At 48.5% G+C, this 21,466-nt stretch overlaps 4 protein-coding genes across 5 annotated transcripts; 3 read left to right on the forward strand and 1 right to left on the reverse strand.

Annotated features, from left to right (window-relative positions):
• The first annotated feature begins 7,305 nt into the window (after nt 1-7,305).
• On the forward strand, nt 7,306-8,022 carry LOC134043688 (histone H1.11L-like). Its single transcript, XM_062492313.1, has one exon. The coding sequence runs from the start codon at nt 7,315-7,317 to the stop codon at nt 7,909-7,911; it is 597 nt and encodes a 198-aa protein (XP_062348297.1). The 5' UTR covers nt 7,306-7,314; the 3' UTR covers nt 7,912-8,022.
• A 306-nt stretch (nt 8,023-8,328) lies between these two features.
• On the reverse strand, nt 8,329-8,790 carry LOC134043678 (histone H2A-IV). Of its 2 annotated transcripts, XM_062492302.1 has the most exons (2): nt 8,710-8,790; nt 8,329-8,604 (listed from the first exon to the last, which is right to left on the reverse strand). In XM_062492302.1, the coding sequence occupies exons 1-2, from the start codon at nt 8,788-8,790 to the stop codon at nt 8,401-8,403; spliced, it is 285 nt and encodes a 94-aa protein (XP_062348286.1). In that variant the 3' UTR covers nt 8,329-8,400. The 2 variants fall into 2 exon arrangements, with proteins under 2 accessions (XP_062348286.1, XP_062348285.1); XM_062492301.1 differs by having other exon boundaries at nt 8,329-8,790.
• A 253-nt stretch (nt 8,791-9,043) lies between these two features.
• LOC134043684 (histone H2B 5) lies at nt 9,044-9,543 on the forward strand. Its single transcript, XM_062492309.1, has one exon. The coding sequence runs from the start codon at nt 9,124-9,126 to the stop codon at nt 9,502-9,504; it is 381 nt and encodes a 126-aa protein (XP_062348293.1). The 5' UTR covers nt 9,044-9,123; the 3' UTR covers nt 9,505-9,543.
• A 1,351-nt stretch (nt 9,544-10,894) lies between these two features.
• Nucleotides 10,895-11,399, forward strand: LOC134043667 (histone H3). The gene has a single exon (XM_062492283.1). The coding sequence runs from the start codon at nt 10,937-10,939 to the stop codon at nt 11,345-11,347; it is 411 nt and encodes a 136-aa protein (XP_062348267.1). The 5' UTR covers nt 10,895-10,936; the 3' UTR covers nt 11,348-11,399.
• Nucleotides 11,400-21,466: the final 10,067 nt, after the last annotated feature.

Here is a 21,466-nt window from a genome sequence, read left to right on the forward strand (position 1 = left end):
TGAAACTTTCAAGAAGTCAGTGTCCTTGAAATCTTGACTGCTTCATCAAATTCTGTCTGAGATTGCCTAGGAACCTCAAAAGTAACTGTCATTACATTGATTAACCCTCCCGTGTGGCACAATAGAAACATGACAGAGACACAGAGGCCTAAAGAAGTCCAGGAAAAGTTAAAAATTCTTACCTTGAACTTCACATAGAGATGCATCTCACCTAAATTCAGCCCTCTTTAGAGGCTCATACGCAGTTTATTCACACTCTGAAGCTCCCTCTACAGCCAGGAGGAGTCAACCCCAAAAGCCCCATCAGTCCATCTCTTCCTGCCACCTGCTTTATAATACGTGACAAATTTTAGGCAGCAATTCTTTATCCCTTTCCTGCCTCGTTCGATGTCCCACAGGTTTGCTAGGTATATGTTCCAATTTCAAATATCCTGTCCCACAGACACCGCTGTGGGCCAGAGGTGGTCCCTTAAACCAGCCCTTGCTGACCTGCAGTGTGAGCAGGAGATGCAGTTGTGGAAGGCTGTGCGTGGCAGTGTGCATCCCTGCCTGTCCCCTCCAAAAACATCCCCTTCTCCCATGGATTTTTCAGGTACCGTTTGACCCTGCTGACACCAGCAAGACTTGGGAACACTTCTGAACTACAGAACAGTTGCATGAGAGGGGTGGCTATCATCTAGATCCAAAGACAAATGGGAATCTGGCTATGAGAATGCAGTGTGGCCTTCTGTACCTCCCCAATATTGTCATACAGGTACCACTGCTTGCATCCATACTTCACTCAGTATTCAGTAGGATATATATATATATATATATACAGCTGTTGGGATGGCCTTTATGTCCATCGTGAATCAAGTCTCTGTATTTGACAAACCTGCTTTGAAGAGTGTTTGTGAACTCTGCCTTTAAGGACAAGTTGCATTCTTGATAATGGGATCAGATACTGACTCTCTCTTGTAGTATCCTAGGGCTTCCCTCTAGGCTGGGCATTATTTTATGTTTGCAGCACATCAGACATCTAGTGATTGCTCAGATCAGATGACAACATTTTGTAGTGAGCTGGTACAGCTCTAGAAAAATGTTTTCACACTTTGGGCAACTCTGCAGACGTGGAGAACTGGAAGTGGGGAGAAAGGGTGAATGTGTTCTCTTCCTGTCAGCCCTTACTTGAACCTGGTGCAGTCAGGGATCTGTATTGTTAAAAAAGCAAACATGTTGCTGTACTTTGTGCCTCTTTGCAGTGGTGTCTGAAGATGAGGATCCTTCTTCCTTTAGCTTTAGTGCACACCCATCATTGTACCTGAAACACTTCCTTCTCCAGCCATTCCCTGGAAAGGTCTTCTCACAGGGAGGTCAGGAGGGAGCCTAGAAAACAGTAATCTCTTTCCTTAAACCTGCTCCTCACTAGGTATCTTTTCCTCCATAGCACAGTTGATGGCAAACAGATATTGATGACTACTTCTCACCATCTTTTATATTTTGGGAAGCATGGGTTGGTGGTTGACTAATTTCCTGATGTATACTCAAAAAATCACATCAGTTTGGATCCAGGACCTCTGATTATCGACATGGAGCTACAGACAATTCATTTCCTTGCTGTTCTGCAGCATTTTCAATGAACTTTGGAGGCTCCTGTTCTCCCCTGATATGTGGGGAAACCGAGGCAGGGAGGAAGCCAATGGTTGGCTGATTGCCTCCTGGGCAGAACAAATGATGAATGTAGGTGGCCTTAGTTTCAGGTGAATGTTTGCTTCCTGAAACTCCCCTCTGACCTAGCACAGCTTTTATAATACTGATCAGGTCATGATTTTAAATTCCCTTGTTCTGGGTCTTTTCAAGACTGGTGGTTGAGAATTTCCCATGTTTAAGGGTATATCATTCTGCATTGTTCTGTTTGTATTTCTTGGAAAAGAATAGGTTTCTGTAAACCAACAAGAATCTTTCCCTCATAAGACTTCTGGAACAAAATGTCTTTTTAATTTTTTTTTTAAATATAATATTATTAATATGGAAGTGATTGGACAGCTGTCATAGGAATCCTCATTTGAATAGATGTCAGCAATGAGGAAAAAATATTGCTTCGTGCAGGTAAGTTTTAAAAACATCTTAGAATCTGTTCATCCGTTCAAGACTACCAGAGGAGCTAGTGGAAGAGGAGCAAGAGACACTGATGTATTTAGGATCCCACAGCTAAGCACTTTACATAATAGACTTTACATACGCTGAAAAATAAGGTGGTAAAAACAACCCAGCAGAGGTATTCCTCCTCCAGCTCTTCTCTGACAAAGCCTGCTTGCCCAAATCCACGCGTTTCACCTGTCTTCACAGGTGCAGCTATACCAGCAGCTATTTTTACTCTTAGCTCAGGGCAGCATTTCAGCTGCCGGACATCTAAGGCAAACTGCTCCTTTTCTTTGCCGGCTCTGCATCCCAGCGTCTTCTAGGAAAAGTGCAGGGAACATTATCTTCAATCCCTGCCTTCCAGCAACACTGGGGCGGGAGAGGGGACAACCTCTTCTCCCTGAAGGACTCTTGTCTACCTCTTCTGAGACATTATGAGCTTTTTTTTAAATGAGGTGGTAGCTCATCTTCCTGGCTTCTCTGCAGAAAGTGGAAGAGCTGCAGGTTGTTGGTTTCTGCTTGACCATGTTGGGCACCAATGGGGAGCAGGTGAACCCAAGGGCTGCAGTCAGCCAGAAGTTTAAGACCAGCTGCCTCAGGAAATAAAACTGTCTTAGTGATGTGAATGTCGTGGTTCAGAGTGGGATGGGAAAAAATGCCAGTCCCCACCAGGAGTTGGTAGGGAGACTTGGATATTGCCACCCAAACCAAAACTGTGGGTCAGGATTTTCTCCAGAGAGCAGCTGAAATGTGGAACAAACTGCTCTTTCTACTGTCCCCTTTGGGTTTTGTGACTGTTCTGTGGGATGGGAATGCAATTATTTTAGAAGAACAGTTTGGAAGCTGAAGCTGGCTGCTCTTAGTCCAAAGCCTCTTGAGATGTTTCCTTATGAGGGTGCTGAAATGAAAGTGAAAGGGTGTTTCACATGCAGCTGACTGTTCCGGGCCCTAGAAAAGGACAGCCAACCCATTCCCACATTTTTATGTGTTTGATGGCAAAAGAGCTGGGAATCACCAAAGTGAGGTGCAGGAACTGCTGTTCCCAGCCATCCTGAACCTAAACCTGGTGACAACATCTAGTGTCAATGACAAATGCAAGTGGCAGTAGAGTTTTGTTATAAGTGAAATCTGCTTCTCTCTCCACTAGGACTGTAATCAAACATCTGCATGCAACTTGGCCAAAAGTGCTCCCTGTTGTCTGGATCTAGAGAGCTGCTGAACCAGCAGCTTTGAGAGCCTTTTACAGTCCCTGCTTCACCAAGGAGAGGCACAGTCAGGGCACCACAAGTCCTGCCTGTGCCTACCCAGCATTTTCTGGGGCTCCCCCAGCCCTGTTCTAGTCCCAGGAGCCCATTCCAGCCCCCCCAGAGCCATCAGCCCCTATCTCAGGAACACAGAAATAGGGGCAGTCTCTAGTGCCCCACAGCCCTGCCTGGCCATGGTCCCACTGCCCCAGGGAGGTTCCAGTGCCCAGAGCTGGGGCTGAGCTCAGAGCCCCTCTCTGGGCCTGATCCTGTTCCCTCTGCAGAATGACTTCTTGACCTTGCCTCGGCATGTGTATGGCAGGGAGCTGAGGTTTGTGGCAAACTAAAAGTTAAAATGAGCAGGTTTTTTTTTTTAATTTTTAATTTTTTTTCCCCTGTATGTTATTAGATGACTCATCTCTGAACTATTTTTTCTGATGACAGGAAATGTTGAGAATTAGCACCTATAGCTGGGCCTCATCGGGAGAAGAGTAGAAAACATGAATCAGACTAAAACAGGAGGATCCAAACAACTGTGTTTTTAAGAGCTGTGAATGACTTTCAGTTCTCCTATCTGCAGAACAGAGATGGGCTTTGCATGTTTGGGAAAGTCATGGTATTGTGAAATGCAATGTAGTGAGGAGTTCATGTGGAAAAGTCATAAGGAACGGGAGGAAGAGGAGAAAGAGTTCAAGAAGGATTATCCTCAGTATGAGTACAAACAGCTGAACACTGGACCTCTGTAAGGTCCTCTTCTGAAACTTTTAATGTCATCTATGGTGGCCGCTCAGCTTTGTTCCCTAGACCCAAATATCACTGAAGGGACATGCAATAATTGAAAAGAGCATGCAATATTTGGAAAGCTACACTGATTTTACAATTTTTTAGTTGGCTAGCAGGCGCTAAGTTCAGTTTGGATTGCTATACATTTTTGCAAGTGAATAGGTATTTTTTACTGGTTATTATTATCTATATACTTTCCACGCTGTCTGGGAAGTGCTATAAGGGGCTTTCAGATCTGATCTCTTGCAGTTGGAGCTGGCTCACATTGATAGAGCCTGCAAATATTAAATTGTTCTGTAGGATTTGTTGGCAGATTCTTGTTTCTCTACCAGAGATCTCTGTCCATACTGACAGTGCATGCAGATACCAACAGCCTGGAATACAACTGAGATCCTGTTGCTCTAGATTTTACCTCTTCTAAGGTGAGGTAGCAAAGCTGGCTGTAATCGTGATGGTAACTGCATAAGAAGGAGAGATAGAAAATCTCTCCCAGTAAGGATCCTTCCCATTTGATCTTTTTTCTGTCTGTATTGCAGGGAAATATGTACTACTATACACATCTTAAATAAGTTTGACCATAACTACAGATCTCTGCTGCACAACTTCAGGTTTTTGTGCTGCTAATCACATAAGAAACAGCAGGTTTTGGGGGAGGAGGATGACCCATGACCCACAGTCTTTGTATATTTACTACTCTATGAGGTGATGCTATCTCCTCCTAGGTCTTGATTATTCTCTTATACTTCTGCAGCCTTCCCCAAATAAAGATGATTTGACTGCTTGTATATAAATGGTCATGAGATTATATAATCTTTGTAAAAATTAGAAAAGGGAATAAAGGAATAAAAACAGAAGAGGAAAATCAAATAAGTAGGAGCCCCTAAAATAATTACAAAATTTAGCCTCAAGTTGCTGAATTTAACATTTGGTAGAAAATGGTGGAGTCAAAAGTGGAGTGAGACAAGGACTACCACAATGTGTTGCAGTGTTGCTGTGGTACATAGTGAGAAGATTTTCCTCTGGACATGGCTGATGTTGTGGTTGGCACCACTGTACAGAATTTAGGCATACAGCTGTGTGCCAGCTGCGTGTGTACAAGCAAAATGGTCTTGGGAATATTACATTACAGGCTGGAGGAAAGTGTGTTATTGTCATGAATTATTATTTTTGTAAAATAAAGTTTGCAGAGAATGGGGGAGGTAGAAAGGCTTCTGTCCCAACACAAGTATTGGCATTGGTGATTGAAGAGTTGGTGAGTACAAAAACCTGCTTAGACACTGTAACATGTTTAGATTTAAAGGACATCAAGGATTCCACCAGAACTAGATGGGACAGAGCAGACATACAGTCATCCACCCGATTGCATGAAATTTTAGGGGTTGTCAACAATTTAATTATTCAACTCTTTGTAACCCCTACTACTACATGGAGTAAATGTCATGAAGCCAAGTTATCCTGCCTTTGTAAAAATTTCCAGTGAACCTTAATCCATAAGGTTCCATCCTACTTCCAAAAAGGTTCAAAACCCAGATCCAGATTTGCTGAATTTGCCATCTTATTGGCAATCTCTGCCTCATCATAATTGCTCAGCTAGAGGACCTCAATGGCAAGGAGGAGTTAGAAAGATACATAAATGCAAGAAAAATATATTTATTTTTCTAAAGTCTTTTTTTAAACATAATTATACAAGAAAATTTAAAACTGTCTATATGAGATTTTTTAAAATCAGACTTTGTGAAGTAATTGAAGGTGAAGAGTCTTCCAAAATCTTCAAGAGGTTCATTTTTACTGTCCTTTAGTGGAATGAAATGGAGAAGTGAGGTTGTATTTTTCCACTCTCAGATTTTTCATCTCGTTGAAAAAGGGAAGTTGATCAGTTGATAACTGGTCAGCATCATACCTAAACTATTCAAGTGCAGTTCATTTACATGAGGTGTAAATGCAGCAATCTGACACTGCTGAACTATTGATGGCCATTAAACTTCAAGGTAAATGAATTATGAACTCCTGATAGAGACACAAAACTATGTCCAAAGTTGTAGCTATGTGTGCATGCTAATGGGGCAGTCACCACCAAGTGGATAAAGAGCTTTGCCTCACTTTGTGCTGCAGCCAAAGCTTTTATGTACAGAAACTGCTGCAACATGATCTGCAACATGGAAAAAGAGCCGTGACAAAAAATTGTGGGTTTTTTCCAGTTTCAGATCAAAATATGAATAGAATGGTGCTCTCACATCTCTTGCAGAGTCAAGCTCTGTCAATTTTTTCCCCCATGTTAATGAGCCATATGAACAGATTTTACAGATTTAGCACTGTATGCTTTATTTGGAGCGTGGTCTGTTTCTGTGAACCAGAGACTTACGTGAAGCTCTGTGGTCTAACACAAACTTTTTAATCTTTGGTCTTCAGATCCCAAAATATTCAACTAATATTGCAGAGCCTTTTGCTACATTAACAATAGGAAAATATTTCAAAGTGCGCAGCCCATTCTGAGGGGGATAAAGTATATGCTGTCTAATATTCCATGAATAAAAGTGGGGAACTCCTGGAAACTTTATGTCTGTAAGTACAGGAAATAAAAACACAAAACAAACAAAACAACAACAAACCACCAAAAAAACCCCAACCTAACTTCATGTTTCACAGTAGCCAGAGGTAGGAGAAGTGACAGCACAGCTTTGTGCTACCTCACTCTCTTTGAAACTGTTTTGTTTTAAAGAATGAGATCTGCTAACTGTTTGCTTTATTATCTAATGTAAAAAGGACCCTCTGAAGACGAATGCTGAGTTTTCTGAGTCACGTTGACTTTAAAGGAGAGTTTCTAATTTACTGAGAAAAACAAAACTTTCGAGTTCTCGAGGTCTGTTTGGTGGCAGGACTCGCGATCTCTTGTCCTCTAGCTACTCAAATGCCAACTCTTTCCGCGACATCAACAGGCGAAAAGCAGCCGTTCCCATGGCCTCAGACACACAGAAAAATGACGATTTCGTGGCGGGTAGAACGGAATAGAAAAACCCATTCCATCTCTCCCGCACAAACCCGGACCGGAGCGCGGGGCGGGGCGGGGGCGGGGCGGGCTCGGAAAACCACCAATCAGCGCCCGCCGCGCTGCTATAAAAAGCGGAGCCGGGGGGGGCCCCCGCTCAAGTGCTCCCCGTTCCCCGCCATGACCGAGAGCGCTCCCGCCGCCCCTCCGGCCGAAGCTCCCGCCGCCAAGAAGCCGAAGAAAGCGGCGAGCGGCTCCAAAGCCCGCAAGCCCGCGGGGCCCAGCGTCACCGAGCTGATCACCAAGGCCGTGTCCGCCTCCAAGGAGCGCAAGGGGCTCTCGCTCGCCGCGCTCAAGAAGGCGCTGGCCGCCGGCGGCTACGATGTGGAGAAGAACAACAGCCGCATCAAGCTGGGGCTCAAGAGCCTCGTCAGCAAAGGCACCCTGGTGCAGACCAAGGGCACCGGCGCCTCCGGCTCTTTCCGCCTCAGCAAGAAACCCGGAGAAGCAAAAGAAAAGGCTTCTGAGAAGGAAAAAACTACAGCAGCCAAGCCCAAGAAGGCGGCGGCTAAAAGGCCTGCCAGTGCTTCCAAGAAGCCGCTGACAGCAAAAAGCCCCAAGAAAGTCAAGCTTGCAGCCAAAAAAGCAGTGAAGAGCCCCAAAAAGGTAACAAAGAATGTCAGACTCAAGAAAGTGGTGGCTGCAGCGAAGAGCCCGACTAAGGCGAAGGTCTTGAAGTCCAAAGCAGCCAAGGCAAAGGCAGCAGCCAAGAAGTAAGGCAACCCGACGTGGAAATAAAGCCTTAACTTCCCAGTTAAACGAACGGCTCTTTTAAGAGCCAACCACATTTTCTTAAACGGGCTGAATGCTGTGGCTGTCGCTGTTCTGGGGAGAGTTAAGGGGGAGGTGTGTGGGGGATCTGCCATCTGCTGCTGAATGCCCTACTTGGGCTGGAGCAGTGCGAGAGGCGCTTGAATTGGTGGGGGGAAGGGTAGGAGCGCCTTGGGGGCATTTTGCGAAAGAGCTGCTCCGTTTCCTAGAGCTGTCAGCCCGAGCCCAGAGCGAAGTAAGCGTGGGGCTGGTGGCCTGGGTGCACGGAGCCGCCTTTGTCACTGACTGTCAAGCGTCTGAGACAAGCATTTTAAAACCTCCCATGGGCTCATCACCTCAATGCAATTCAAGCTCTTTTTCTGAATTTGTAGGTGGCTCTTAAAAGAGCCTTTGGGTTTTAGTACTAAAACTTAAGGGCCTTCCGATCTCCGGCGTTCACTTGGCTTTCGCCTTGTGGCTGTCGGTCTTCTTGGGCAGCAGCACGGCCTGGATATTGGGCAGCACGCCGCCCTGCGCGATCGTCACCTTGCCCAGCAGCTTGTTGAGCTCCTCGTCGTTGCGGATGGCCAGCTGCAAGTGGCGGGGGATGATGCGCGTCTTCTTGTTGTCGCGGGCCGCGTTGCCCGCCAGCTCCAGGATCTCGGCCGTCAGGTACTCCAGCACGGCCGCCAGGTACACCGGGGCGCCGGCGCCCACGCGCTCCGCGTAGTTGCCCTTGCGCAGCAGCCGGTGCACGCGGCCCACGGGGAACTGCAGCCCGGCCCGCGACGAGCGCGACTTGGCCTTGGCGCGCGCCTTCCCGCCCTGCTTCCCGCGCCCGGACATGGCTCAAGCTGCCCAAACTGACTGAGGAGGCGTACACAATGAAGCCAACTTCTGAGATCGCCCTTATATGCCTTTTCACTGGAATGAACGAGTTTCGATTGGCCGAGACGCGGATGTGCCTGAAACAGCCAATAGGTACGCGGATCCAGATTTGACCAATGGCGGTGAACGGCGTAGCTCTGTCGCTGCGCAAACTTGCCTCAGCCAATAATATCTTAGGCTCAGGGAAACCCTAATTTGCATAACCGTCCTATAAATGCGGGCGCGTAGTTGAACAGCTCATTCTCTCTTTGGGAGTTTGTTGCTGCAGTTACTGTGAGCGACTTCGCTACCATGCCTGAGCCGGCCAAGTCCGCCCCCGCGCCCAAGAAGGGCTCCAAGAAAGCCGTGACTAAGACGCAGAAGAAAGGTGATAAGAAACGTCGCAAGAGCCGCAAGGAGAGCTACTCCATTTACGTGTACAAGGTGCTGAAGCAGGTGCACCCCGACACGGGCATCTCGTCCAAGGCCATGGGCATCATGAACTCCTTCGTCAACGACATCTTCGAGCGCATCGCCGGCGAGGCGTCGCGCCTGGCGCACTACAACAAGCGCTCCACCATCACGTCGCGGGAGATCCAGACGGCCGTGCGCCTGCTGCTGCCCGGCGAGCTGGCCAAGCACGCCGTGTCCGAGGGCACCAAGGCTGTCACCAAGTACACCAGCTCCAAGTAGGCGGTTTCTGTGACCTATCCAGTACTTTTGACCCAAAGGCTCTTTTAAGAGCCACCCACGATTTCAGTAAAAGAGCTGATGCTACGGAGAGTTTTTACATATCCTGTTCGTTTTCCCTTTCTCGGGGGGGGGTGCTGGGATAGAGGTGAGACGTTTCGGTCTCAGAGTAACGTATATTGAAAGAAAAATGTCATTTGCGGTGATTGCAACGGAACCGAGGGTGGTGATCAATCTCTTCAAAATACCTAGAAGTCCTTTTAGGTATATGTAGTGTGGGGACGGAGGGCTACGCAAAAATGTTAGCGGTGGCCTGTCACTTATAACAGCGAAAAAAATAGTCTCCTGTCCCCTGGTTTATCACTGCTGAGCTAGGGTAAGGAAAGACAGTGTGAACCGGGATCATTGCCAGCACAGGTCCTTTCTGACGGTCCGGTGCTATTTTTTCTTGTTCGTTTGATTTGGAGCACAATGCTCCGGGATGAATACCCGCTCGCCCTCACTACCCCAAATGTGTTACCGCAGGTAACCAGGGGAATCAAAGCGGAACGCGTTCTCCCCCCCCGCCTGCACAGTCGCCGCACAGATAGTGCCAAGCACAGGCTCCCCGGTGTGGCCCATTGCCGGCTTTCGTCCGCCTGTCTCTTTCTCTCCCTCCCTCTCCAGCGCCCTTTCCCCGTGCCCCGCAAACGCCGCCGCCGAGCCGCGGACGGGGCCGGAGGCGGGCGGGCCCAGCCGGAGCCGCGCTCCGTCCGACCGGAGTGAGGACTGCGCGGAGCCTCCCCGCGGGCGGGCCCGGCCGCCTCACGCGCCTCCCGACACGGCGCTGATTGGTGGCGCTCGCAGCCCGCGCGCGCGCGTCACCGGGCCGAGCTCTCCGCAAGAGACGCGGCGCTTCCAGCGGGCCGGGCAGCTCGGCTGGGCCAGGGAAGTCGGCTGCCGCCTGCGCCTTCAGCCTTTCTGCCGCGGCCCTGAACCGAACGCGGCTACCGAGCGGGAAGAAACCGCGAGCTCTCGGCGAAGGAGGCGGCTGCCTCCTTGGCGGCAGCTTCAGCCAGCGGTCGCGAGGCCGGGGCTGAAGGCGAACGGAGAGGCTTTGGACAAAAGAGGGCGAGCCTCGGGCTCGGGCAGCGAGACCGCTCAATACCGCTCGCCCAGGGCGCTGCCGCCCCTCCTGTCTCTTGCAAGCCGCCGTTGGGAGGGGGCAGGGGCGGGGCGAGGCCCGGGCTCGTTTCCCGCCCCGGAAGCGGGGCCTGTTCCAGGGCTAGCGCGAAGCGGCCAATGGCAGGCGGCCGCTGTCGCGCGGGCGGCCAATGGGCGCGGGCGCCGGGGCTATAAAGAGCGGCCGTGCGGCGGGCGCGCAGCAGTGCGTTCGGAGTTGGGGGAGGTTTTGCTTGTGCGTTGTTGTTGCTGCTGGTACTGGTGGTGCTTTGGCATGGCCCGGACAAAGCAGACGGCGCGGAAATCCACGGGCGGGAAGGCGCCCCGCAAGCAGCTGGCCACCAAGGCTGCCCGCAAGAGCGCGCCGGCCACGGGCGGCGTCAAGAAGCCGCACCGCTACCGGCCCGGCACGGTGGCGCTGCGCGAGATCCGCCGCTACCAGAAGTCCACGGAGCTGCTGATCCGCAAGCTGCCCTTCCAGCGCCTGGTGCGCGAGATCGCGCAGGACTTCAAGACCGACCTGCGCTTCCAGAGCTCGGCCGTCATGGCTCTGCAGGAGGCCAGCGAGGCTTATCTGGTGGGGCTCTTCGAGGACACCAACCTGTGCGCCATCCACGCCAAGCGCGTCACCATCATGCCCAAGGACATCCAGCTAGCCCGCCGCATCCGCGGCGAGCGCGCCTAAATTTTTGGTTCCACCTTGCCTAAACACAAAGGCTCTTTTAAGAGCCACTATATGCCCACTTAAAAGAGCTGTGGCGCTGCTTTATGTGTCGTTTTGTAGGATATGGGGAATATGTGAAAAAAATCGACGTGTACGGTGGGTTGTTTGGCATAGTAATGCTATCGGCACCATGGGGAGGGTATTAAAACATTTTGTGTAAGTGTATGGTGCAACCGCAGGGTTCCCTGAGGAAGGTTTTCGTATGGTCCAAGACTAATCTCCTTTCTCCAGCATTGTTCACGAGAACCCCATCCCATCTTGATGCCGACACGGATATCCTGCCGCTATCACACCTCCCCCACTAATTAAAGCACACTTTGTACACGAAAGCGCTGCAGCTCTGTTAATTGCGTGTGTAGTGGCTCTTAAAAGAGCCTTTGGGTTTTTGTGGGATGCTTCAATGCCTGGCTGGGAAGCGCTGCGGCAGGAAGCTCAGCTCAGGCGCGCTCGCCGCGGATGCGGCGGGCTAGCTGGATGTCCTTGGGCATGATGGTGACGCGCTTGGCGTGGATGGCGCACAGGTTGGTGTCCTCGAAGAGCCCCACCAGGTAAGCCTCGCTGGCCTCCTGCAGAGCCATGACGGCCGAGCTCTGGAAGCGCAGGTCGGTCTTGAAGTCCTGCGCGATCTCGCGCACCAGGCGCTGGAAGGGCAGCTTGCGGATCAGCAGCTCCGTGGACTTCTGGTAGCGGCGGATCTCGCGCAGCGCCACCGTGCCGGGCCGGTAGCGGTGCGGCTTCTTGACGCCGCCCGTGGCCGGCGCGCTCTTGCGGGCAGCCTTGGTGGCCAGCTGCTTGCGGGGCGCCTTCCCGCCCGTGGATTTCCGCGCCGTCTGCTTTGTCCGGGCCATGCCAAAGCACCACCAGTACCAGCAGCAACAACAACGCACAAGCAAAACCTCCCTCAACTCCGAACGCACTGCTGCGCGCCCGCCGCACGGCCGCTCTTTATAGCCCCGGCGCCCGCGCCCATTGGCCGCCCGCGCGACAGCGGCCGCCTGCCATTGGCCGCTTCGCGCTAGCCCTGGAACAGGCCCCGCCTCCGGGGCGGGAAACGAGCCCGGGCCTCGCCCCGCCCCTGCCCCCTCCCAACGGCGGCTTGCAAGAGACAGGAGGGGCGGCAGCGCCCTGGGCGAGAGGTATTGAGCGGTCTCGCTGCCCGAGCCCGAGGCTCGCCCTCTTTTGTCCAAAGCCTCTCCGTTCGCCTTCAGCCCCGGCCTCGCGACCGCTGGCTGAAGCTGCCGCCAAGGAGGCAGCAGCCTCCTTCGCCGAGAGCTCGCGGTTTCTTCCCGCTCGGTAGCCGCGTTCGGTTCAGGGCCGCGGCAGAAAGGCTGAAGGCGCAGGCGGCAGCCGACTTCCCTGGCCCAGCCGAGCTGCCCAGCCCGCTGGAAGCGCCGCGTCTCTTGCGGAGAGCTCGGCCCGGTGACGCGCGCGCGCGGGCTGCGAGCGCCACCAATCAGCGCCGTGTCGGGAGGCGCGTGAGGCGGCCGGGCCCGCCCGCGGGGAGGCTCCGCGCAGTCCTCACTCCGGTCGGACGGAGCGCGGCTCCGGCTGGGCCCGCCCGCCTTCCGCCCCGTCCGCGGCTCGGCGGCGGCGTTTGCGGGGCACGGGGAAAGGGCGCTGGAGAGGGAGGGAGAGAAAGAGACAGGCGGACGAAAGCCGGCAATGGGCCACACCGGGGAGCCTGTGGTCTTTGCTACCGCCTGTGCAGGACTATGCAGTTAGGGGGCGAGAATGTACAGTGATGGGGGAAAGGAGAGCGGTCATCCATGTTAGAGCCTTTTGCTCAAAACACGCCTCACCCCCAGCAAACAAACAAACAAAACCCCTCCTGACAAATCAAAGCAGGGGGTCGTCTGGAAACGCTTGTTCTTTGAATGCTCTCGGTTTACACCGTCATCCCATCGTGTAACTGAATTGGGATGTATCACGTACTAGCAGTCAGGAACTGATTTGTTTCAGCCTGAGACGACTGACTGGACTCGTTCATCTAAGCCGCTGCCAGCAAACCGTGCATACGCCAAAAGCAGGCTCGCAGGAATTTTTAAGCGAATTGTGATCCTTCACTTTTCAGTTGAAACAGACGTAGAATACGTACTTTTACCGCAAACTATGCACTTCCTCCTTTTCTTACAATTTACAATGCTTTCACGCTGTTACCTCTCTTTTCCCTGTAAAATACCTAAACGGCGCAGCAAGAGATAGATCACCATAGCATCGGCTCTCTTATTGAAAAGATGTCCAGGAGGTCTGTCACAGGACACAGAATCAGTTTGCTTGGATCTGGTGCATTTGGTGAGAGCCTTGGTGCCCTCGGAGACTGATGTTTTCCACTGCCAGCTACATTCTTTGTTCGGGTGTGTTGAGTTTAAGAGACGGTGTTGCCAAGCAATGTGAGTTCCCCTGAGCTGTAGAGAGATGTAGCCTCCTTCGCCTCCGTTCTGCCTGCGGCCACGCTCCCAGCTTCTCTCCGTGCCTGGCTTTGCAACTGAAATGTTAATTACACATTAATTACACATTAATTACACAAGAAGAGTTTATCTCTTTCATGTAGCTATTAATTTCTAGAAACATTGGTTTTAAGTGGGTTAATTACTTTCTGTTTCTTGAATCTCTGCAGGAAGCCCTTGAAACATCGAATGTATGCCCCCCAAACTGACACTCAGCAGGCTTCTGAGGTCTGTGTGGGAACAGAGGTCGAACTAGTCCACAGTCCCACATCTGTTCTCATGTTCCAGAGCAGTTCCTTTCTTCAGTTGCTGCAGCCTGGTTAGCCTGTCCTGTCCAGGTGGGACCACCGCGGGGCTGACTTGAAGCAAACCTGAACTCGCTTTCCCTCTTGGTTCTAAGTCAAGAGTGAGTTGAGTGAAAAGTGATTGTATGTAGAAGTTTTCTGAGTGTGGCAACTGCTGAAATGAAAGCCGTGTCCTATCTTGTGTGGAAGTATTGGACTCCCCTTCAGATCCTCCCCGTCTCTTCATTTGTCGCTGCCGAAATCCGCGGAGCGCAATATACACGGGAAATAGCCATAAATAGAGAAATCGTTCAGGGGAACCTGCGACGGTCAGGCTCAGGCCCAAATTACAGTCAGACACCGACTGTCAATCTGTTCGCTCATCACCCGCCTTCACCGTCTACATTTTCCCAAGCTGGACCAGCGCTCTCCATCTCCTCTCTGCGGTGGCTTCGGGCCCGGCGCACTCACACGGCCGCGGTAGGGATGTCTGTCTGCAGCGGGAGGGAACCTCTGGCACAGCCCGCAGTGAAGGGACGGCGCGCAGTTCGTGTCCCTCCGCTCCTTGAGGCACGGGGGAGTCTGTGCAGGCAGCCCCGGGGCATCCAGCACTGCTCCTTCGAGCAGTCCAAACCCTCCTGCCAGCCTTCTCAATGGGCAGGCTGTCACTCAGGAGCACACTCCGACCCATCCCCTTTTGTCAGCCGCACACCTGCGCGCAGATTTGGCAGTGAAGCCACACCTCTCCTAATCAACGCATCAATTATTTCTTCTGTGTGATCCTTAGCTTTCCGAGAACATTTTCATACAGTCTCTTAAAGTGAAATTATCTTAGCACAGGATGGAGAGAAAATTCCTCTTCTCAGGATGGTATGAAGTGCTTTCTCTTCTCAAAACTGTGGCAACCATCACTGACATAAAGAAATATTTTATCAACCAGATTAACACTTTTGCTTACATATGTTCTAGAAAAATCTCATGAGCCAACCCAGGATTTTTATTTTTTTTTCTTTTTTGTGATGAGTAGAAATTAAATTAAAAAAAACTCTTCTTGGTGGATTTTTGAAGATGGGTTATCTCACTGCCACCGATTGCCTTTAAAAGTCTTCTCCCTAATAGGCACTGGTGGATATCATATTTTGCATGAGGAAAAAAGCTAAGTGTCATGGGAAAAGATAGTGAGTAACAACTAGGAAGACACGGTTAAAAACAAAAAAACAAAAAACAAAAAAACACCATCAACAAAAAAACCGTCAATACACAAATACCCTCAACACAAACAACAAAAAAAACTGTAAGCCACCCCCCAAAAAACCCCAACAAACCAACAAAACCTCACCACGACAACCATAAAAAACTGCACACTAAAAAGTCAACCTCAAATAGATCCAAGAAGTATAAATCAGTTTTTCTTGGGGAGTTGCTTACAAAACTGCATCTGTAAGGAACAAAACCATGAGAACCCTCAAGAACTAAAGAGTTAGTTGTGTTTCTAGAAAAAAAATCTGTCTAGAGCTGTAAACGAATAAGCTGAATGCATTGCTCAGGGTGGATATACCAACATGATACCAAGGAAATGGGAGCAGCAAAAACAAAGAAAAAATTTGCACATTTCAGACAGAGATTTTAACACCCTTTTATTCTTGCAAAATATTGTCTTTCCTTCAGGAATAATCCACAGAGACATCCCTGAACACAAAATGACATTTGAAAGGAAAGCTGGTCCCCATTGCTGGTTCCACATGATGGAAAATCTGACCCTGGGCCAGAAATGCAGAGCAAAAATGCTTTATTCATCACAGTAACAGTGTACAGGCAGATTTCATTGCAGCTCTGCTTGTACTTCTGCATCCAAAAGAACTCTGTTCCCATAAGGGAAACATTTCTTGTTGGTTGGACATTCTCACATTTCCTTTGTCAGACTTGAAGCTAATTTGTTTTTCAAGTTTTCTCAGACTTGAAACTCTGCACTCTACCTACTGGTTTTAACACCTTGACTTTGGGGTTGCATTCAGTCTCAGGTTTTACCTTCCATGCCCCACTCACCATGTGTATTAAATATTAAAAAGGATTGTAGTAATTCAACTGACTGATGGATTGATCTGAAGTGATTCTTGAAATTATCCTTTAACTGAGCCCAGAAGTTATAAAAAATTTGTGGTCTGGCATGATGAAGGAACTATTTCTCTCTTGCTTTGAACTAAAATAAAACTGTTGAAAAAATCTGAGTATTTTTGTTAGAAGGCAATTAAAAAAATATTAAGCTGTATTTGTGTAATACCTAAATTTCCTCCCTAATGCCTACCCACTCTGCCCACAGATTTTTTTATTTTAAGAGATTGCTGTTCTATCTGGTGCCTTTAAATCTCTACGAATACAAATATCTTTTGTCATGGGGAGGAGTCCTTTGCTGTAAACAGAACAATACATAATTATAAGTTCTTCCCTATTGAGACATGAAGTTTTCTTACTCATGTAACAATGTATTATGGTGTAGAATATCATGATAAATCAGTTTTTAAATAAAATCCATCATGCATGGACAAAAGATGTCTTTCAAATAACACAACGTCTGCAATTACATCAAGAGCAGGTTTGAATTGCCATGAATAACTATGTCACTTTATTTAGAGGCTTTTTTTTGTGTGTGTGTACCAGAAGCACCCAGAATTCAGAATTAATATGTGTGCACAACATATATGAATTATCACTACTCAGTAGCACAAGCATCAGGAAGAGCTTGAGAAAACATTGAAGTTACTGTGCAGACTTAGGCAGCCCCGGGTGAAAAACATGGTAATGGGGCTTTGCAGCTACAGGTCTCATGCATGGTTTTATCACCCTGTTTGAAGCATGAAAATATAGGCTTCACTCCTGCCTCCTCAGCTGCGTCTGTGAGATGGATGTCTGCATATATCCTCCTGAGCCAAACTCTGAAAGTCAGTCACAGTCACAGTTCACTCATAGAGTGACATTAATCACAAGACTGAAGTGCTGAAATTGATGGCTATAACCTGTTCAGAAGGGTCAAGAAAGAAGGGTATATATATATATATATATAAAAAAATAAAAAAGAATAGTGAATTGATTGCAAAGAACTGTGTCAGAAAAACAGTGATGAACAGCTGAGCAGTTCTGGGTACAAAACTAGTGGCTAAGCCAAAAAAGGAAACCTTATGGTTGGTATTTACCATAGGCCACCCAAACAAAAGAGGGAGGACGCTGATGAAGATTCCTTCTTCAATGACAAGTGCCATCATAATCCCATGATCCTGCTGGGTAACATCAATCAACCTGCCATCTGCTGGAAACGTGGCTCAGAAAGACATGAGTTTTCCAGGAGGCTTCTAGAACATGTTGAAGATAATTTTTTATCCAGGTGAAAGAAAGCCTGACAAGATGAGAAGCACTACTCAACCTGTTTTTTTTTGCCAACAAAAAATAACTAATTGAAGAGGTCAAGAATAGCAGTAACCTGGGCTGCTGCCTGAGCCCAGACCTATCATAAATTTGAGGGATATGGGCCAGGCAAACCACAGAGACAAGATGCTGAATTTAGTAAACATTCAGTTGCTTAAGAAAATAGAATATGCAAACCCCTTGGGAACTGCCCTCAGGGAGCAAGGAGAAGGACAGGCCTGAAAGTTATTCAAGGACATTTCTCCTGTGGAGCAGGTGGACTTGATTCCCACATGTCAGAAAGCAGGCTAGGAGGGTAGAAGATCAATACGGCTGAGTAAAGACCTTCTGGTCAAACTGAAGTGCAAGAAGTAAATGCACAGGCAGTGAAGGCACATATCCTGGGAAGAATAGAGACTGATGTCCCGGTGTGTAAGGATGGAATCAGAAAAGCTTAAGTACATCTGTAACTGTTCTTGGCAAGGCATGTGGAGAATAATGAAGGTTTTTGCAAGTACACCGATCAGAAAAGGAGGACTAAATAAAATGCCCCCCCCCCCCCAATAAAAAAGACAGGAGATTTAGCAACTAATGGCATAGAGAAGACTGAGGTACCCAACAATTTCATTGCCTCAGTTTTCACTGGCAATCTCTCTTTCCCATCTCCTAAGCCTGTGAAACTCAAGGCATAGATTAGGTGAACAAAGTCTCTCCCCTACTGTAAGAAAGGATCAGGTTCAAGACTGTCTGAGGAACATGAATATACATAAATCCGTGGCACCTAAGGGGGTGGGTTCATCCCAGGACCTTCAGGGCATTAGCAGGTATTGTTGCAATACCAATATTAACATTTTCATCAATAACACATAGTGGGATCGAGTGCAGCCTCATCAAGTTTGTGGGTGACACCATGGCTCAGTGGTGCCATTGATTCACTGGAGGGAAGGGATACCATGCAGAGGGACCTTGACAGGCTTGATGAGTGAACCCACGTGAACCTCATAAAGCTCAACAATGCCAAATGTATGGTCCTGCACCTAAGTCAGGGCCATTCCAAATATCGGGACAGACCACAGGATGGAATGATTACAAGCAGCCCTGCATAGAAAGACTCAGAGATATGGGTGGATGAAAATTTGGACGTGAGGTAGCAATGTGCACTTGCTGCCCAGTTGTATCCTGGGCTGCATAAAAAAAAAAAAGAAAAAGAAAAAAAAAGAAAAAAAAAGCAGAGCTAGCAGAATGAAGGAGGTGATTATCTTCATTCACTCCACTCTAATGACTCTTCATCTGGGGTACTGAATTTACCTCTAGGGTCCTCAGTACAAGAAAGACTTGGAGGAGGTCCACAGGAGGGTCATGAAAATGATCAGGGAGCTCAAACACCTCTCCCATGAAGAAAGGCTGAGGGGGGAAGTGGTTGTTAGGCTTGGAGAAGACAAGGCTCTGGGCAGACCTCAGTGCGACCTTTTGATACATGAAGAGCACTTATAAGAAAGGCAGAGAAAGTCTTTTCACCAGGGCCTGTAGTGACAGGCCAAGGGGCAAGGTTTAAAAAGTGAAAGAAGTTAGATTTTAACAGGTTCCCAGGTAGAATTTTTTCATTATGAAGGTGGTGTGACATACTAGAACAAGTTGCCAAGAGAAGTTGTTGATTCCTTCAGTGGAAGGTTTCAAAGCCACATGGGATTAAGTCTTTGAGCAACCTGATCCAGTGAAAGACGTCCTTGGCCATGACAATGATGTTGGTCTAGATAATCATTGAAGGACCCTTCCAACACAAATCATGCTATGATTCTGTAGTGCACGAAGCCACATGGGCTCATAGGAAGGACCTTCCTGAAAGCGCTTATCCATACCAGAATAGGACAAAAGGGAATTCTTGAGTTCTTGGCTGAACTTTGGAAAGATTTCATAGAATCATAGCATCATAAAATATGCTAAGTTTGATGGGACCCATCAGCACCATCGAGTCCAACTGCTGGCCACGTGCAGGACACCCCAAGAGTCACACCCTGTGCCTGAGTGTGTTGTCCAAATGCTTCTTGAGCTCTGTCAGGCTGGCGCTGTGACCACTGCCCTAGGGAGCCTGTTCCAGTGCTCAACCACCATCTGCATGAAGAACTTTGTCCTGACATCTGACCTAAGCCTCTCCTGACTCAGCTTCATGGCATTTCCTTGAGCAATGGTCAAGGAGTGAAGAAATCCTGTCACTGGTCACAGAATTGAAGAGATCAGTGCCTGCCTCTCCTCTTCCTCTCATGAGGAGGTCTCCCTCAGTTTCCTCTTCTCCAGGCTGAACAGTCCAAGAGACCTCAGCTGCTCCTCATACGGCTTCCCCTCCAGATCCTTTGCCATCCTTGTGGCCCTTCTTCCAATGCTCTCTAATCACTTTATGTCTTCTTTATACTGTGGCACCAAAGCTGCCCCCAGCACTGGAGGTGAGGCTGCCCCAGAGCAGAGCAGAGCAGGACAATCCCTCCCTTCCCTGGCTGTCAGTGCTGTTCCTGATGCACCCCAGGACAGGGTTGGCCCTCCTGGTCCTCCATTGCTGGCTTGTGTTCAACTTGCCATCAAGCAGGACCCCCAGGTCCCTTTCCATGGCACTGCTTTCAGTCTGTACACACAAGCAGGATTGCCCTGTCTCCGCCGTGTCTCCAGCACTTCTCCTTGTTAAACGTCATATGGTTCATGATTGCCCATCTCTAATTTTTCAAGGTCTCTCTGCAGGGCCTCTCTGCACTTGAGGGAGTTGACAGCTCCTCCCAGTTTAGTGTCAATATTTAGTATTAAGATTAATATTCCTTTGAGGCCTAAGTCCCAGTTGCTAACAAAGATAGTGAAGAGAATTGAGTGAGGGTAGAGCCCTGCAGAACCCCACCAGTGATGTTACCTCAGTCACTCTTTGTACCTGGCATGTGAGAACCAGTCTGGCCAACATATCGAGCCTTGGTTCCCTGCAGAAGGGATTGTCTGATAACAATTACCCTTCTTTTCCTCAAAACAGAGGAGGTTTTGATGTGGGGTACAGCTGGTTTAGGAGGTCCCTCTACCCCAAAAGGTCTCACTTCATCAGTTGTCTGGTCTTCTACTTCCAGGGCCTCATACCTGTTGTAGAAGTTGCCAGTCCTACTTGTTACATTTTCAGAAGGAGGAGGAAGCTTCCTCCTGGTCCACTACTTCCAAATATCTCTGTCCACTGTATTTAAGAATATTCTGCTACCAGAAGGCTCAAGGAAATCACTACCTGTGTGCCTGATCTTTCAACCAATCACCCCAAGGCCAATTGGAACTGAATAAATATTCTGTTAGCTTGACAACGTTTTTTAAGGGGAAAATAGAAGACAGAAGTAATTTTGTTTTTACTGAGCACATCATAATATTTGAAGCAGTGAATTTTTAAGGTAAGTTCACCCGTTAATTACAGGAATTAAACATTTCTCATTCCCTCCTCCACCTGAAAAACTTTACATGATCTCTGTCTTTCCATTTCCTTCTTTGCTTAGCTGAAAAATAACTGTCTATGTGGTTGTGAAAAACAAAATTTTAGAAGTCCAGATAGGTGATCAAAGTTTTGAAGGACCAGGAAAAGGAACTTATAGGAAAGCACATAGAATGCTCCAGGAATGTGCTGCTACATCAACAATTTGGAAGTAGGATAGAGGCCTGGCCTAAACCCAGGAATATGCAATTGCAAAGACTCAAGTGAATTTAAAGGTAAAGGAATTAGTGTCTTCATGTGATTAGAATGGATTGAGATAGAGAATTTGTAGGCAATTTATATGCTACAGAATTATCACCCAGAAATTTCTCCCCAGTGGTGTGTATCCTTCCCAAGAGATTCACTCCTGTGCCAATGTAGCTCACAACCTGAAATTCACAGCAGATTCAGCAGATGAATCTACCATGAAAAGTAGAATCAGGACATAACCAAATCCACCTCAACTTCT

This window comes from Cinclus cinclus, chromosome 4 (genome assembly GCF_963662255.1).
Source record: "Cinclus cinclus chromosome 4, bCinCin1.1, whole genome shotgun sequence".
NCBI classification, from domain to species: Eukaryota; Metazoa; Chordata; class Aves; order Passeriformes; family Cinclidae; genus Cinclus; species Cinclus cinclus.

Coding starts and splice junctions, on each gene's coding strand:
- LOC134043688 (XM_062492313.1), top strand. CDS start 7,315: ATGACCGAGAGCGCTCCCGCCGCCCCTCCGGCCGAAGCTCCCGCCGCC.
- LOC134043684 (XM_062492309.1), top strand. CDS start 9,124: ATGCCTGAGCCGGCCAAGTCCGCCCCCGCGCCCAAGAAGGGCTCCAAG.
- LOC134043667 (XM_062492283.1), top strand. CDS start 10,937: ATGGCCCGGACAAAGCAGACGGCGCGGAAATCCACGGGCGGGAAGGCG.
- LOC134043678 (XM_062492301.1), bottom strand. CDS start 8,790: ATGTCCGGGCGCGGGAAGCAGGGCGGGAAGGCGCGCGCCAAGGCCAAG.